We start from the raw sequence: 17122 nt of genomic DNA, 5'->3' as shown, positions 1-17122 counted from the left end.
TATTTATGCGATATTTGTGTTATTTCATTCATCAATATAATTGAATAAACAATTTATGCGAGATATTTTTTTTTCAAATAGGATCAGATCGTGATAAAGATTTCAAATTCATTAAAAAAACTCACACAAATGATCATCTTTACACAATATGCGTTAGTTTATTCAATGATATACAGAGATAAAACATCTATGTCGAATATTTTTATATACGCATCGATTAAGTTTAATTTATAAGATTCCTTTGTTACTTCCAGATATTGCATTTTCTTTCGGGATTCATTGCACTACCAACAGGGCAATTGAAAGCTTTGGCAAAGTCTTGTGAGTTCGAAACAGAGCCTATCACTCTTAAACGTCCAGTACTATGTGCGTCCATTTTGGCACGGATCAAAGTAGTATTTGAATCAATAGTAGCTTCGCACCATACCTACAATATTTATCACAATGTTTTTTTATGAAACTGATGAACATTTGCCTTCATTATTAATATCAATCATAAGTTTATTTTTATAATTTTTAATCAAATTGTCTGCGATACTTACATTGGCAAAGGATAGGAAGTAAAGCTGATCGTTAGTGATTTCTTCCAAGCCTGGCAATATGGTATCTGGTTTTCCACACTCTCTTTCCCTCCTTTGATAAGCTCTGTATGATGCCTGTAATCCCATTGTATCTGCGATATTCTCACCCGACGTTTGATTGCCATAGTTCTAGAATTTTCATCAAGAATTTGTTATGATCAAACAGTTTCTGAATACAGAAATAATAATAATTTCAGTTAAATGGTAATTAAGTATAGAGTAAGTTAGTAGAGTAACTTACCTTTATTTTCCAATTAGAATTTTTTTCAATGGAATAATTATTAAACTGCTCTACAAAACAATTTGCTCTTTTGCTGTACTCTTGGGACATTATAGACAACCATTCCACGAAGTTACCATTCTTATCAAATAAGATTCCTAAAAATAAATTCTATCTTTTTTCCTTTTTTAATATTAAATATTTTTACATAGCGTTCCAGATATATAAATTATAAAAAAAAGAAAGTCTCTACATTATTATAACAATTTAAAAAGTATGAGTCTGCAATGACAATGCAATTCTATTTCATGACATACCCTCATCATCGAATCCGTGATTAACTTCGTGAGCCATGATAACTCCAACAATACCATAATTAATAGCTCTAGAAAAAAAGTTATGCATTTAATGAAAAGATATTTTTATGAACTAATATAAAGAGACATAATAAGTTTATTTGTATTTATTTCTACGCGTATTATTAATGTAAGTGTTAATATTTTTAATTTAATTATTTACTTACTGTGGTCGACCATAAGCGAAAAATGGACTCTGAAAATCCGCCGCCGAAAGGCCTATGATCGAAAAAGATATTAATGCTAATGGCAAAATGGCAAAATATAATTGCAAATTTTTTAATGTTTAAATCGTAATTATTAAGAAAAATATATCACATTATAAATATATATTACTTATGGAATTTGACCACGGAGAGAAAAAGGCGTTTACTGTCAAAGGGCTCATCCACCATCTGTAACACAAAATTTGTTAAGCATAAAGGTTAACATTTATTCTACGAGTTAGGAAAAAATAAATTGTGATTATTCGAACGAGTAAATAGGAAAAAAAAATGCATCAAATATTAAAATATCTTACGTATCATCGTGGTTTTCATTCTTTTTTAATTCCCGTAACTCCTTCCATTTACGATATCTGTTGTAGCTAAGCGTATTCTCGTAATACGAATTGCCGATAATGAACTTTAATGAAACAAAACAATCATTAATCAGACAGTACAGAAAGTCAAAACATTTTTAAAATATCTAAAGAACGATAAAATCGCTTTTTTAAATGTCTTTTAGGAATATATGCTGTGTAACAATTAAAAGTAATGATTCTTAAGAAACTCACTCCTTGAAAATATCGTTTTACGATAGTATTATTTCTATACCAATTTGGATATCCAATATACTTTTTCATGTTCACTAGTTTTCCGAAAACATGATCTTTAGTGTCCTCATCTAGCCAGTCCGATTCTTTAATTTGATATTCCACTTCCTTTTGTATATCGTCGACCATATCCTCTGCCTGTAGATAGTAGAAATAAATGATTATATTAAACAAATTATAAGCGCATGCATACACATGTGAAACTATTATGAATAATAACAAAAATAAATTGTATCAATTTTAATAATTAATATAAAATGCTTACCGTTTTCGTAATATTATCTGAGAAATGTCTTTTCACATATTCATATGCTAAAATATCATGTAGTTCTTTTTTTCCCCTGCATATGGACGATCTGTAAGAACATTTGTTATTACTATATTTTGATATTGATAATATAGAGAGAAATTAATAAATATATAATATTTATAATACATATACAAAAATTACGCTATATATTATAATTCAAAAAGTAATATAAAATACCGATTTAATCTATCTTCTTATTTGTTGCAAAATAATTAATTGATCAATCAAATCATTAATCAAAAGAAAACATTGTTAACAATGACTAAAAAAATTTACATCAAACCTTCTTTCTTCTTCATTTTCCTCTTCATCATCTTCATCTTCTTCATCTCCTTCATCTTCTTCTTCCCATCGTTGCCAATCTTCCCACGAATAATATAATTCTCTCATTTCACTCGTAGTAGCCTCTATCATTCTGCTCAAAAAGTTCCAGTGTATGTAATTTACTGAAACATTTTTTGCATGAGCGCATGTATAGACACATTTCATTATTAATCACATTATTATTCATCACATTGTTTTCAAAACTCACCGATTGTTCGTCTCGATGTTTCGTCCAGCAAAGAGACAAGAGCCTCAAAATAATCTGGTGAATCGACCACTAGACTTAAATCTCCATCCACGGACACATGAGCTTCGTCAAACAATTCCTTAACTTTGTACACCCAATCAATCTGCGGTTTAAGAGATGTCTATTATATTAATCTTGTGAATTCAATCATAAAAAATATAAGAATAACATGCTATAATAATCAAACAAAGTTAATTATGAGAAAATAACTTACCTTGCTTTTAGTGGTTTTAGGCTCCTTTTTGTTATACCATTCTTGAAACTCATTGAGTGTTAATTCCATGTCGGGCTCTTCAGCCTCCATAACAATCTGAAACATACCGTTATCAAACAGTTTCTCCCTTATAGTCTGACTATTGTCAGATGTAATAAGTATGACGCTCACCTCTATTAATTTCACCTGAAACTTGATCATATCTTTGATATCTTTTTCGATGTGTTCTTCTGAGACCTCAGTACCTCGTGCTTTAGCTATAATGCGAGCTACTTTCGAAATGTAATTAGCGTATACCTGTTGCGCTGTTTCTTCACCTTCTTTGCTCGTTTCTTCCGTGATTATCTGCGGTGTCGTTGATGTAAGTACCAAAGCTTCCTTCGTCCTCTCTTCGTCTTGTACTTTTCTAACACGATTTCTTTTGCTCGTCCGCAATTTCTCGTGACGAATAGAATGCTGAGTATGTCTGTTATGGATCTTTGTCGGTATAGCTCGTCTTTTTACTCTTTGTTTTTTAGTCTTATGACCTCTACTGTGCTCCTTGAGAATTCGAATGTCTTTCTTTGTTTTTCTATTACGCTGTATTTTTTTATTTTTTTTATGATTAAATTTGCCTGTAGATTTTCTTTTACCGATTTTCTTATTTATGTCTTCATTTTGTTCGTTTGTATCATCATCGCTATCATTATCATCGTCATCGTTCTCGCTGTTATCATCATCTTCATCTTCGCTTTCAAGCTCTTGATTATCCTGCTCGTCACTCGGATCTTCATCATCGTCTTCTATTTCCTCACTATCGTACAGGCTTCCAATCCATAGTTTGTATGAATCCAAAGGTAAATGCGGAGTATCGATCTAGTAATAAAATAATATAATTGAATCATTGATAAAAAATTAAAATAAATATTTTCGAATTAGATTATTCTAGTACATAACGTATAATGGCGGAGAGATACACAATATAGAGATATTAAATATAATAATCTGTCACAGAAATGCTTTTTAGTTGAAATAAGAAATTAATTAATATTAATTTAGACTTAATTTTTCTGACCTTTACGGTCTTGTTCGGATTATACATGTTTACGAGCACGTCATGAAAAACATTTTTTCCTGTCAGGCGCATATATTTATCGTCCACTTTCTGCCAACTGTATTCTTGTTCATCCCATTCGTCCGGGTCCATTATCAGCGGCCAGCCGCCTATGCGCGATATAGTGGTAACCAATGGGTCGAGTCCTTGCTTGTCCATCGCATCTATAAGACAATATGTATAAATTATTATATCATTCAAAAATAATTTTCATACAGCGATTCAATCAACAGTTCGAGAGCTATTCATACTTACCTGTATTCATGCAAACCGCATACCATCTTTTCGCAAGCTTCACCGCCAAAACATCGCTCTTTTGGGGTCCTTCTTTTAAAATATCTGTGGAATTTAATGTCATTATAATGTTATATAATTTTTCGTATAATTAAAGTTGATGCAATAGATTACATATGTATAACTACCATCTACTTGTTGTTCTACATTCTTTTGAAGCATATGGAATAAACTCCACGAACGACTTCCTTTTGGAATAGGATTATGTTCCGGCCATTTTCCACAAGCGTACTCGTAGAAATCATCACACGGATCAAAAGATTTATCCATACTTTCTGATATAACTTTCGCTAAAAAAAAATAAAAATAAGAAGGAATAATTTCAAATATGCGATTTTCAATGAGATGTGATTAAAATTCTTTAATTTTTAATTAGATTAGCTATTTTCAATACCAATTTTTTTGCACTCCTGGTTTTCACACACATTTGTAGCCTCTTTGATATCATTCTGTTTATCATTCAAACCAAACAACCATGCCAGATTTGAAGGAGATTGAATTGATGATGTAGCATCCTTTATTAGCAATGTGCCAATAAAGGCACTGTAAAGAGACACATCCAAGAAAAAATATTTAATCATAAAACATTTTTATCATAATTACAAAAATAATTAATATATATTAATAGGACAAAAAGAATTGTAATATATTCATTACGATTAACGAAAATATTCATCGCTTGAATATTCTTCATGATTAATGAGTGATTATTTTGATTGTTAAATATATTAATTATTGAGATAAATAAACTTTAATTTCTTTTCTTATATATATATTTATTAATCTTTTATAACAAAACAATATTGCAATTGCAATTACAATTAATATGCCATGGCTTAATATCATAAATTCAAAAACTAATTATTACTACTTACAGAAGAATTAATCGCTTCATATTCACAGAAAAATTTATGATTTAGATGATTATGATACAGATTTCAATTACACAATAAATAAATTTTTGATGATTAATAATTAAATAATAAGTACTAATTTATTGAGACAATAGATGAACTTTAATTTTGTATTAATTCTGTATTAATTTTATAAAACTAAACAATATTATATAATTAGCAACTAGGCTATTATAGTTTAATACTATATTAAAGAGATAATTATTACTACTTACAAAAGAATAAATCGCCTCATATTCGCAGAAAAATCTGCGATTGAGATTTCAACTACACAATAAATGAATTGTAAAGCTCTTTACCACAATGTGGAAGTCATTCATTGCAGTTACCCTTTTATATGTTTTTTCTTTGGACGGAAAAATCTTGGACAGCCTTGTTGATATGCGAAAATAGTAACTTGATAGAATTGAAGGACAGAGATATACAAGTATCTTTCATCCTGTTGATTTGAATAATAAAATTCTAATAGTGCTTATATGTAATAAATTATTCTTTTCTCTTTACCTTTCTATCCAATTCGAAGTGCTAATTTTTTTATAGTTTTCTTTCTGTTAAACTTTTGTTAATGTCGGGAAATACGCGACAACAGATGTCTGGAAAATAAATTCCTAAAAAGATAAATTATTGAAAAATAACTCATAATTTATAATCAATAAATAATGAAAATGATGGCATATAATTTCTCACTATAAATAATTAAATAATATTTAAAATTGTTTTTTTTTTCTCATTTACTTTATAGATATTTTATGTTAACACTATTTATATACAGGGTGTCCTAAAACTACGGACTTCCTTTTAATGGCAGATTCCTTAGAACATTTTAAGACAAAAATCCTAACACAAAAATGTCGAGGCTATAATAGTTTTTAAACAGGAAGCGATTATATCTTACGAATGAGAGGGCTGAGATTTCGCGCGCTCAGGTACGGCGAAATAACAAGTGAAAAAAGTACTTAATAAATGGGATAGTCGAATCTTTTTATAATATTATGTGATTATTGCATAAATTTACAATAGCATTGTAATTATATGTTTTTCCACTTCTCTACGCACTGCATTAATATATTCTTTTTACGAATAATGAATGCGAGAACTTCAGTCAAAGACATCTTAAAAATGATTCAAATAAAATTTTGTGATATGTTTCAACTTCAGTTGTCAAAGTGATCAATCAATGTTACCATGAAGGTATTTGCTATGATATGCTATGCAAGACAAATAAATTGTAATAGAATTATCTTTGACATTTATTTATTTTGCATTTTGAAATATTTTAGAATTTTTCTAATGAAATACAAATTGTAAACGTTTTCATAACATATCATAGTAGACACCTTCATTGTAATATTGATCGATTATTTTGACAGCTAAAGTTAGTCTAGACTTTTTTGTATTAGGATTTTCGTCTTGTAATGTAATAATTTCTAAGGAATCTGCCATTAAAAGAAAGTCCGATAGTTTTGGGACACCCTGTATATCGTAACTTCGCACGTGTCACGCATACATCGAAAAGTATAATTATCACTTCACAGTAATAATGCAATTCCTATCATATTGGATAACTTCAACTGAAAACAATGTTCTTATCATAGTCAACAGAATTTGACATATCTATTTAAATAATATCGGCATATTTACAATAAATTATCTTTTTCGGAACTTCTGCCATTTCCGTGATTGTATTATATCTATTTACGTAATGCAATTCAAGCAAAATATAAAAATAATAAACAAATAAATTATTTATTTCTGTTCTATTATTATTACATTAAAAAAATGTTTTTCATTAATAACATTTTACAGTCAATTATATTTTTGGAAAAAATTAAAAATATAGGAAGTATAAAACGCGCGAGTAAAATAGTCCAAGATCTTCTAAATTTAAAGTAACTATTAGATAATTATACAAATTATATAATAAGGAGCCACTTCCGATTTCAATAATTTGGAATTTGTTATCAATTACTCTGAATATTATTGTGAAGGTTTCAGCCGGCGCTTGTTGATTATTAAAAGTTATTAATAAAAAAGTATACTACATAAAGTATAATATTTTTATAGTATATTTTTATAATATAATTTTTCTAACATTATGTATATTTAATAGAGCGTACCTTAGCAGATTTATTTATTTATTAATTTATAATAAATCAAAAGCGAGAAGCGCAATCCCTTCGCCGCTGATGCGTTCAATTTATAAAGCACACATATTTTTATATATAGTATCAAAAAACAAAATAATAATTTTAGAAGAAAATTTTAGAATTTATTTATTTATTTATTATTTATTTATATTTTTAGTTATAAAGTAATTACCATTATTTTCAACATATTTTAATATCTAATTTATATAATCTATATCATATATAATCTATATATGATGTCATAAAATTATTATTTATTATACTTTCTTTACTAATATTTTTTTAATAAATAAGCGCTGACTACAACCTTTATAATCTTGATAATATATTTCAAAATTATAAAAATCGGGAGTGGCTCTCTATTCCTGCATAATTACTATCTTATAAACAATGCATCTTAGAAAATAATATTTCAGATAAAAGTCATAAGTTTAATATTTACAAACTAGTATACAATTATTTTTACTAAATTGTATCTTAATTGATCCAAAATAGATCGCAAAATCATTATATATGAAAGTTAATGAATCGTCAGAAAAAATATATATAGATCTGATATTGATCGTATCATTTGTGGGCAGCAAACGCAGGTAAAATTGGGAGAAAAAATTATTTACCATTTTGCGATTTTTGTAATAATTATTGAGAAATTAATTAAAAAAGATTGATCAATTCGCGCAAGTATAAGTGCACAGCGAGAAGAGACAATTCAAAAATATACGATCGCTAAGCGCGCGGCGAAATTTTGAGAGGAGGTTCTATAAACAACAATTATGATAAAAAACTAGATTGTCATATTCTAGCAACTACACATCAATGGCTAGTCTTCTCTTGCGGCACGCATTGGCTGATCTTTTTTAATTAATTCTTTAATAATTATAGCAGAAATTCGAAAATGTTAAATGTTTCTCCTTGATTTTACTTACCTCTACCTGCATATAAGAGGTGATAAATTTTGTCTTTTAATCCATAAAAGTAAATGATAAAGTTTATTTACGCGTTTAACATATCGCGATAAAAATAAAACATAATAATTTTACCAATAAATATATCATTATTCAAACATACGAATGTCTTTAATAAAAAGTAACAAACCAATTATATAAGAAATATTACAACTAATCAATAAAACTTTTTATTAGAATTTTTTATTTACCTTTCCATCTATTTAAAACTGCGCATTGTTTTTTAATAATTGATTACAAATGAATGCAAATATAGAAAAATCTTTTATTACATAATAATCATAACGTTGAACTTAAGGGAGACTTCTTACGAAACTATTAAAAAAGAGTAAATTCTTTTTATAGTATTTATTTATATACTTTTATAATATTTTATATACAATACATGCGTTGTTCCATTTTTTAATACACTTATTGTTAGGTAAACAATTTATGCAAAATATTTTCTTTAATTATGCTATTAGATTGTGATAAAGATTTCAAATCTGTGAAAAAAATTCAATACATAAATAATAAATCTTCTTTTACATGATGCATTTTTTTTACATTAATTTATTTATTGATATACATGGATAAAACATTTGTCGTATATTTTTATATATATTGATCAAATTAATTTATAAAATTTCTATGTTACTTTCAGATATTGCATTTTCATTCGGGATTCATTGCACTACCAACAGAGCAATTAAAAGCCTTGGCAAAGGCTTCTGAGTTCGAAACAGAACCTATTACTTTCAAACGTCCGACATTGTCTATCCATCTTGGGATATTTTTCAGTAGTATTTGAATCAATGAAAGCTTCGCACCACATCTGTAAATTTTACCACATTGCTTTCGCATGAAACTCATAAACATTTTTTAAATTAAATTAATAAATAATTATTGTTATTTTCAATTTTATTTTTATAATTCTTAATCATTGTCTGTGATCTTACATTGACAAAGGAAGAAGTGCTGATCATTAGTGACTTCTTCCAAACCCAGCAATACAATATCCGGTTTTTCACATTCTTTTTTCCTCCTTTGATAAGCCCTGTACGATGCCTGTAATCCCATTGTATCCGCGATATTCTCAGCCGATGTTCGGTTGCCATAATTCTACAATTTTTATCAAGAATTTGTCATGATCAAACTTTTTCTAAATGTAGAAATAATAATATTTTTAATTAGATGGTAATTAAATATAGAGTAAATAGTATAGAGTAATTTACCTTTATTTCCTTATTAGAATTTTTTTCAATGAAATAATTATTAAACTGCTCTACAAAACAGTTTGCTTTTTTTCTGTACTCTTGGGACATTATAAATAACCATTCCAAAGTCACCATTCTTATCGTATAAGATCTCTAAAAATAATTTCTCTTAGTTTTTTTTCTCCTTCTTATATTAAATATTTTTACATAGTGTTAAATATATAAATCAGAAGAAAATAAAAAATCCTTTACATTATTATATGTATAGCATTTAATACAATTTAGAAAGTGTATGACACTCTAAAATACAATTTTATTTATAACATAATTATTTATAATATACTTTCATCATGAAATCCGTGATTAACTTCGTGAGCCATAAGAACTCCCATAATACCATAATTGGTAGCTCTAACTCTAAAATAAAGTTACATATTTATGGAAAAGAATTCATTCTTTCATTAAGAATTAATATAGAGAGATATGATGTAATTGTAAGTTTATTTATATTTATTGCTATACGTATTGCATTCAGAAGCGGAGTTACTTCTTTAGATGATTTGGATAAATCCAGACCTTCATCAGACATCCAGACATTCAGATCATTTATGAGCAGATATGGAAATCCAGACTTGAGAATCATAACCTGATTTCTTTTTTTAATTTTAAAATTTCAACAAAATTTAAGTGAGAATTGAAATTGATTTTGAAATGGTTGTTGTACTGCCTTATATAATAATAATTTTAAAATTTGCGTGTTTGATATCAAAATTTGCTGGTCCGATTTAATTTGATTAACACTGTAAAGAATTCTGCATCATACAATGTGAAATTATTGCCATACAATTATACATTGCTAGGCAATGTCTTTAAAAAAAAATCTTTTTCTAAAATCAAATCTTAACTTCTCCCCCTACCCTCTCTCTTCCCTTCTGATTGATTGTTATCCAGACCTGGAGCAAAACTGTCATACCGCTTCTGATTGTATTGACATTTTTAATTAAGTTTTCCACTTACTGTGGTTGATAGCAAAAAATAAGCAAAAAATGGACTTTGAAAATCCGCTGCCAAAAGACCCATGATCGAAAAAAATATTAATGTTAATGGCAAAATATAATTGCAAATTCTTTAATGTTTATATATATATATATATATATATATATATATATATATATATATATATATATACTTATGGAATTTGTCTCCGCAAAGAAGAAGGCGTTTATTATCAATGGGTCCATCCATTATCTGTAACAAAAAATTTGTTATAAAGATTAACATTTATTTTGTGAGTTAAGTGAAAATAAATTGTGCTTGTTTAAACAAGTATGAAAAAAATGTATCAAATCTTAAAATCTTATATATTTTACATATCTTACATTTTATAATATAAATAATTTTACATATCTTACATTTTATCATCGTGGTCCTTCTTTAATTCCCACAGCTGCTTCCATTTGATATGTCTGCTGATGCTAAGCATATTCTCGTAATAAGAATTACCGACAATAAGCTTTGACAAAACAGAATAATTAAACAAAACAATCACCGTTAATGCAGGCAGGACACAAAAAATATCTTAAAAATATAAAGATATACAAAGAAAGATTTGTTTTATCTTTTTACCCGTTGCAAAATAATTATTCATGTTGTCTTAATTTTAAAATAGTGTTAACAATAACCAAAAAAATTCACGTCAAACGTCATTCCCCTTTGCTTTTTTCTTCATCTTCTTTAGCTTTTTCATCTTTTTTTCCCGCATTCCCCATACTATTCATGAATGGAATAATTCTCTCATTTCACTTGTAGTAGCATCTATCATTTTGCTTAGAAAGTTCCAATGTACATAATTCACTGAAACATTTGCACGAGCGCATGTATAAACTATGTTTTATTATTTATCAGATTTTCGAAATTCACCGATTGTTCGTCTTGATGTTTCATCCAGCAAAGAGACAAGAGCTTTAAAATAATCTGGTGAATGAACCTCTAGATTTAAATGTCCATCTACGGACACATGAGCTTCATCAAACAATTCCGTAATTTTATACATCCAATCAATCTGCTTAAGTGATTTTAATTGTATTAATCATATTAATATAACCATAATTTAACCATAAAAATATTAGAATATGTTACAAAAATCAAACAAAATTAATTACGAGAAAATAACTGATTTTGCTCTTCACGGTGTTAGGCTTCATTCTTGAATCATTGAGTGTACCAGAATTTTGTTTTTAGATTTACTAACAATCTAAAACATATCATTATTATAGTTTTTCGCGTACAGTTTGACAGTATAAGTACTAATAAAAGTAAATCCTCACCTCCACAAGTTTCACCTGGAATTTGATCATGTCTTCGATATCTTTATCGATGTATTTCTCTGAAACCTCACTGCCTCGCGTTTTAGCTACAGCGTGAGCTTCTTTTGTCGATTTTCTTATTTGTGTTTTCATCTTTATTTCGTTCGTTCGTATTATCATCGCTATCATCACTGTCATCATCATCATTGCTCTTACTGTTATCATCCTCATTATTTTCGCTTCTAAACTGTTGACTATTCTGCTCGTCACTCAGATCTTCATCATCCTCGTCTTTTATTTCGTCAATATCGCGCCAATTTCCAACCCATAATTTCTTTGTACCCAGAGATAAATGCGGAGTATCAATCTAATAATAAAATGTACATATTAAAAAATATGATTAAATCATTGACAGAAAATCAAAATAAATATTTTCAAGTTGGATTTATCAATACTCAATATGGTGGAGAGATTTACAGTATAGAGATATTAAATATCTATCACAGAAGAGCATTTTACTTGAAATAAGAATATATTATTAATAGATATAATTTTTCTGACCGTTAAAGTTTTGTTTAGACTATGTGTGTTTACGCGCACGTAAAAAACATTATTTCCCATCAAGCGCATATATTGATCATCCACTTTTTGTCAACTATACTCTTGCTCATCCCATACATCCGGATCCATCATCGGTCAGCCGCCTATACGCGATGTAGTGATAACTGGATCGAGTCCTTGTTTATCCATTGCATCTGTAAATTATTATATCATTCAAAAAATAATTTTCATATAACGATTCGACGTATTACTCATACTTACCTGTATTCATGCAGACCATAAATCACTTTTTTGCAAGCTTCACCGCCAATAGATCACTGTCTTTGGGTCCTTCTTTTAAAATATCTGCGAAATTCAATATCATTATATTGCTATATAAATTTTGAATTAAAGTTAATGCAACTGATTACATATATACACATATAACTACCGTATACTTGTTGTTCTACATTCTTTTGAAGCATCTGGAATAAATCCCATGAGGATCTACAGATTCGTCCATACTCTCTGATATTATCTTCGCTGAAAAAAATAAAAATAGGAAAGAATAAATTCAAATGTTTAATTCTCAATGAAATGATTAAAACTCTTTAATTTTTAATTAGATCAACTATTTTCAATACCAATTTTTTCGCATTCCTGATTTTTGCACACATTTGTGGCCTCATTGCTATCGTTCAGTTTATCATTTAAATCAAACAACCATGCCAAATTTAAAAAATACGATTGAATTGATGATGTAGCATTCTTCATTAGCAAAGTATTAATGAAGGCACTGGAAAAAGATACGTTCAAAAAAATATTTAATCATAAAATAATTATAAAAATAACTAATATATATCAATAAAATAAAGAAAATTGTAATATATTCATGATTAACGAAAGTATTTGTGGCTTGAATATTCTTATACGATTAATGATTGATTAATGATAAATACTAATTATCGAGGCAATGGATAAGCTTCACTTTTTTTAAAAATTTATTTATTTATTTATTTATTTGATTATTTCTTTATTTATCTATTTTGTAAAACAAAACAATATTATAACATTAGCAACCAAACTGCTTAAATACTGGTTTAATACTAATATTAAAAAAGTTATTACTACTTACAAAAAAATGAATCGTCTTACGCTCGCAAAAAAATTTGCGATTGATAGGAATTTCGATTACAAGATAAATGAATTGTGATGTGCTTTATCACAATATGGAAGTCATTTGTTACAATTACACTTTTATATGTTTGTTCTTTTGGTGCAAAAACCTTGGTCCCATTGATATACGACGATAGTAACTTGATAGTCAAAGGATGGAGATATATCTTTCATCCTGTTGATTTAAATAATAAAATTGTAATAATACTTATGTAATATAATAAATTATCCTCTTCTTTGTCTTTCTGTTCAATTTAAAATGTTAGGTTTTTTACAGTTTTCCATTTTTTTCTGATAAACTTCTGTTAATTTTGAAAAATAACACGCGACAATAGACATTTGAATATAACAGATCCCTAAAATGATAAATTATCGAAAAATATAACTTGCTCTTTATAATCAATAAATAACGGAAATAGTAATTTAATTTTATATAATTAAATAATATTTAAAATAGTGTTTACTTCATTTACTTTATAAATATTTTAAATTAATAATACTTATACATATATTTTGTAACTTATTTGCGCACACTTCACGCATAGATCGAAAAGAATTATTTTTCATAATATAACGCAATTCCTGTCACATTGGAAAATTTTAACTAAAAACAATATGTTCATCTTATCATGATCAGCTAAATCTCACATATTTATTTAAACAATATCAGCATATTTATAATATAATAATTATCTTTCTCAAAACATTTGCCGTTTCTGTGATTGTATCATATATATATTATAATTACACATGCAGTTCAAATAAAATGTAAGAATAAATAGATAATAAATAGATAATAATAGATAATAAATAGATAATAAATAGATAATAATAAATAGATAAATTATTTGTCCCTTTGCATTAATTAGAGAATATTTTCTGTTAATAATATTTTACAATCAATAATATAATATGTATCATATATATAAATTATATTTTTTAATTGCGTTTTTGTAAAAATAAGGTTTAAAAATATTGTAAGAATATAAAATGCGCAAATAAGAATCAAAATTCTTCTAAATTTTTAATATCTAATATACTTAGGGCTCTGAAATATTTCAATGGATTTTGATTAAAATGATCCACCGTCTTATATTATTTGCTTGTTACATTCACTTTATGTAAATTAGAATCCTATATATAGGACTCTAATGCAAATATAGATACGCGCAATCACATATGTTTTGATTAAAATTTTATTTCTAATTCATGTTAATTAATTTTTTATTGCGTGCATTATTAATTAGAGCGTATTATTGATTTTTCTTAAAAAACTATTATTTCTATTAGAATCTAAATAAATATTAAAACTTTGATCTATTATATTTGATCAAATTCTAATTTTTTTCCATGATCACGTATTCACATTAAAATAATTTATATTATTCATATTATAAATTTTCAGTATTAGCACATTGAGCTTCGGAGCACAAAACATATCAATATATATTATGTATTTTTATATATCTTGCATATATAATTTTATATAAGATTGTGTTCTTTTTTCAGCAATTGATATTTTATAGAATTACATATGCTATATGTGTGCGTTTTAACTGGCAAAAAATACATCATACACGAATTAAAGTATATATACACACATATATATATATATATATATATACATATACATATACATATATATATACATATACATATTATATATACATATATGTATATACTGCTGGCATACTACGAGCATATCTGGATATATATATATATATATATATATATATATATATATATATATATATACTATATATATATATATGAACGATTTCTTTTGGGTACTGCTAGTTTGTGTAGTACTAACAGTCTGTGAAAACATCTGATCTAACCTAACTTAATAGCTTTTTTCAATAATAACTCGTTCACTTTCTGTTACTAATTCTTGGACAAATTTCAATTGTTTATAATGAATTTGCCTCAAGTATTGATTGTTAGTACGAAAAAAGGGAAAGCTAAAGAAATCGCAGAAAGTGAGTACAAATATTAACAAATATTGTGTATACTCGAAATTTATAGCTTCTATGAAATTTCGTATAACCAGATTTTACAATTCTATTATTTTTGCTCGAATAGTATAAAATTGGCTATATTTTTACAATTCTTTATAACTTTTTTATAACATTGTACTTTATATGCATTGTGTCTGATGCAGATATAGGTGCAGAACAATTATCTGAGGAAAATGACATCATGGATTATCAATGGAATATTGATAACAAATATTACACATCACAATTATTAATACGCACTATAGAAAACATATCTTATGAACTCCCAGTACAAGGAATCAAGGCATTGATCATATATCATGATACACAGGCAGTAAGATAATAGCACTGGAAATTTAGTGATTAAATTAATATATGTTGATGGCAATCAATTTCTAGAATAATGCGGATCAAGAACTAGAGTACCTGACATCTTTAACTCATTCATTATTAACAACAGCAGAAGTATTTTTATTTTCCTGCAGTGCAATAACTGACATACTTCTACGAGACAAAGGTACGTTTATAAAAAAATGCGCATTGATTATATAATATCTGAATATATTTCATGTTATGTAGAAAATGTATGAATATATATAATATTTATTCTATTGTAAAATTAATTATTTTATATATTTCAGTGCTAAATTGGTGTTTACACAACAAGTTTGAGCTAGTTGAATTAGATCAAACAGAAGATTCAGAATCCGATGCAGAGGGTAATAAATATGGCATTGAAAGAATCATAGAGGCTTTACATGCTCACACATGGCCTGATATTGTATTTAAAAGTAATGTATCACAAATTTCTACTTAAAAGAAAAATATGTATGCTTAAATATTCTCCATCTCTTTACAAAAAATACAAAAATTAAAATATATTTTGTTACAGCTACAGCGAATGTAGGTGAAACACTCAAAGTAAATGAAATTGAAGAACAATTTGAAAATATTCGATTAACGCGTGATCCTTCCGAAAGATTATGTATGCAGGACATGCTTAGTCAGTATATATTAAAAATTATAAAGGTAAATGTGCAAAATATAATGTTGTTTATTTTATCATAAATGTTTATAGATGGCATTATGGGTAATGAAAATGCAGATTTTGGAGATCTACTTGGTCAACTTATGGCCATGAAAGAACATGCAGCATCTCTACCAACAAATGAAAGACGCGTAATGGCTGAACAAGTAGTCACTGCTTTTTGGAAAGCTATGGGTGGCGATCTTTTAGAAATCGAGGATTAAATTTAAAACTCATGTCGATATAATGTTTAGATTAAATATACATTGCTTCAGTTGGCTTTAAATTGATTTACAATGTAATAAAAAGCTAAAAGTAATAAAATGTAATTACATAAAGATTACTTATATTGCAATAATATGTACATGAAGAATGTATGATAAAAAAACGTTTTTAAAAAA

The 17122-nt window shown here is 27.1% G+C and overlaps 2 protein-coding genes and 1 pseudogene across 2 annotated transcripts; 1 reads left to right on the top strand and 2 right to left on the bottom strand.

Annotated features, from left to right (window-relative positions):
• Positions 1-133: 133 nt before the first annotated feature.
• On the bottom strand, positions 134-5683 carry LOC126859352 (membrane metallo-endopeptidase-like 1). The gene is made up of 18 exons (XM_050610516.1): positions 5583-5683; positions 4848-4996; positions 4582-4743; positions 4415-4498; positions 4121-4323; positions 3238-3921; positions 3067-3162; positions 2814-2955; positions 2565-2727; positions 2237-2327; positions 1933-2109; positions 1678-1781; positions 1494-1552; positions 1325-1376; positions 1119-1186; positions 823-959; positions 543-710; positions 134-427 (listed from the first exon to the last, which is right to left on the bottom strand). The coding sequence occupies exons 1-18, from the start codon at positions 5600-5602 to the stop codon at positions 245-247; spliced, it is 2742 nt and encodes a 913-aa protein (XP_050466473.1). The 5' UTR covers positions 5603-5683; the 3' UTR covers positions 134-244.
• A 3711-nt stretch (positions 5684-9394) lies between these two features.
• Positions 9395-13818, bottom strand: LOC126859422 (uncharacterized; annotated as a pseudogene).
• A 1668-nt stretch (positions 13819-15486) lies between these two features.
• On the top strand, positions 15487-17064 carry LOC126859367 (alpha- and gamma-adaptin-binding protein p34-like). The gene is made up of 6 exons (XM_050610611.1): positions 15487-15676; positions 15859-16028; positions 16094-16211; positions 16336-16485; positions 16587-16697; positions 16773-17064. Exons 1-6 carry the CDS (start codon positions 15613-15615, stop codon positions 16943-16945), a joined length of 786 nt encoding a protein of 261 aa, XP_050466568.1. The 5' UTR covers positions 15487-15612; the 3' UTR covers positions 16946-17064.
• The last annotated feature ends 58 nt before the right edge of the window (positions 17065-17122 follow it).

Source organism: Cataglyphis hispanica, chromosome 3, assembly GCF_021464435.1.
Source record: "Cataglyphis hispanica isolate Lineage 1 chromosome 3, ULB_Chis1_1.0, whole genome shotgun sequence".
In the NCBI taxonomy this organism is placed as follows: Eukaryota; Metazoa; Arthropoda; class Insecta; order Hymenoptera; family Formicidae; genus Cataglyphis; species Cataglyphis hispanica.
The sequence above is the reverse complement of the archived record's forward strand: the minus strand, read 5'-3'. Positions and strand labels throughout refer to the sequence as shown.

Excerpts from the sequence above, each read along its gene's own strand:
- LOC126859352 (XM_050610516.1), bottom strand. The coding sequence starts at position 5,602 with ATGAGGCGATTTATTCTTTT. Across the intron at positions 4,324-4,414 it reads TGCGGTTTGCATGAATACAG|ATGCGATGGACAAGCAAGGA; the intron begins GTAAGTATGAAT and ends ATTGTCTTATAG. Across the intron at positions 428-542 it reads ACTTCCTATCCTTTGCCAAT|GTATGGTGCGAAGCTACTAT; the intron begins GTAAGTATCGCA and ends TAAATATTGTAG.
- LOC126859367 (XM_050610611.1), top strand. The coding sequence starts at position 15,613 with ATGAATTTGCCTCAAGTATTGATTGTTAGTACGAAAAAAGGGAAAGCT. Across the intron at positions 16,212-16,335 it reads CATACTTCTACGAGACAAAG|TGCTAAATTGGTGTTTACAC; the intron begins GTACGTTTATAA and ends TATATATTTCAG. Across the intron at positions 16,486-16,586 it reads GCCTGATATTGTATTTAAAA|CTACAGCGAATGTAGGTGAA; the intron begins GTAATGTATCAC and ends ATTTTGTTACAG.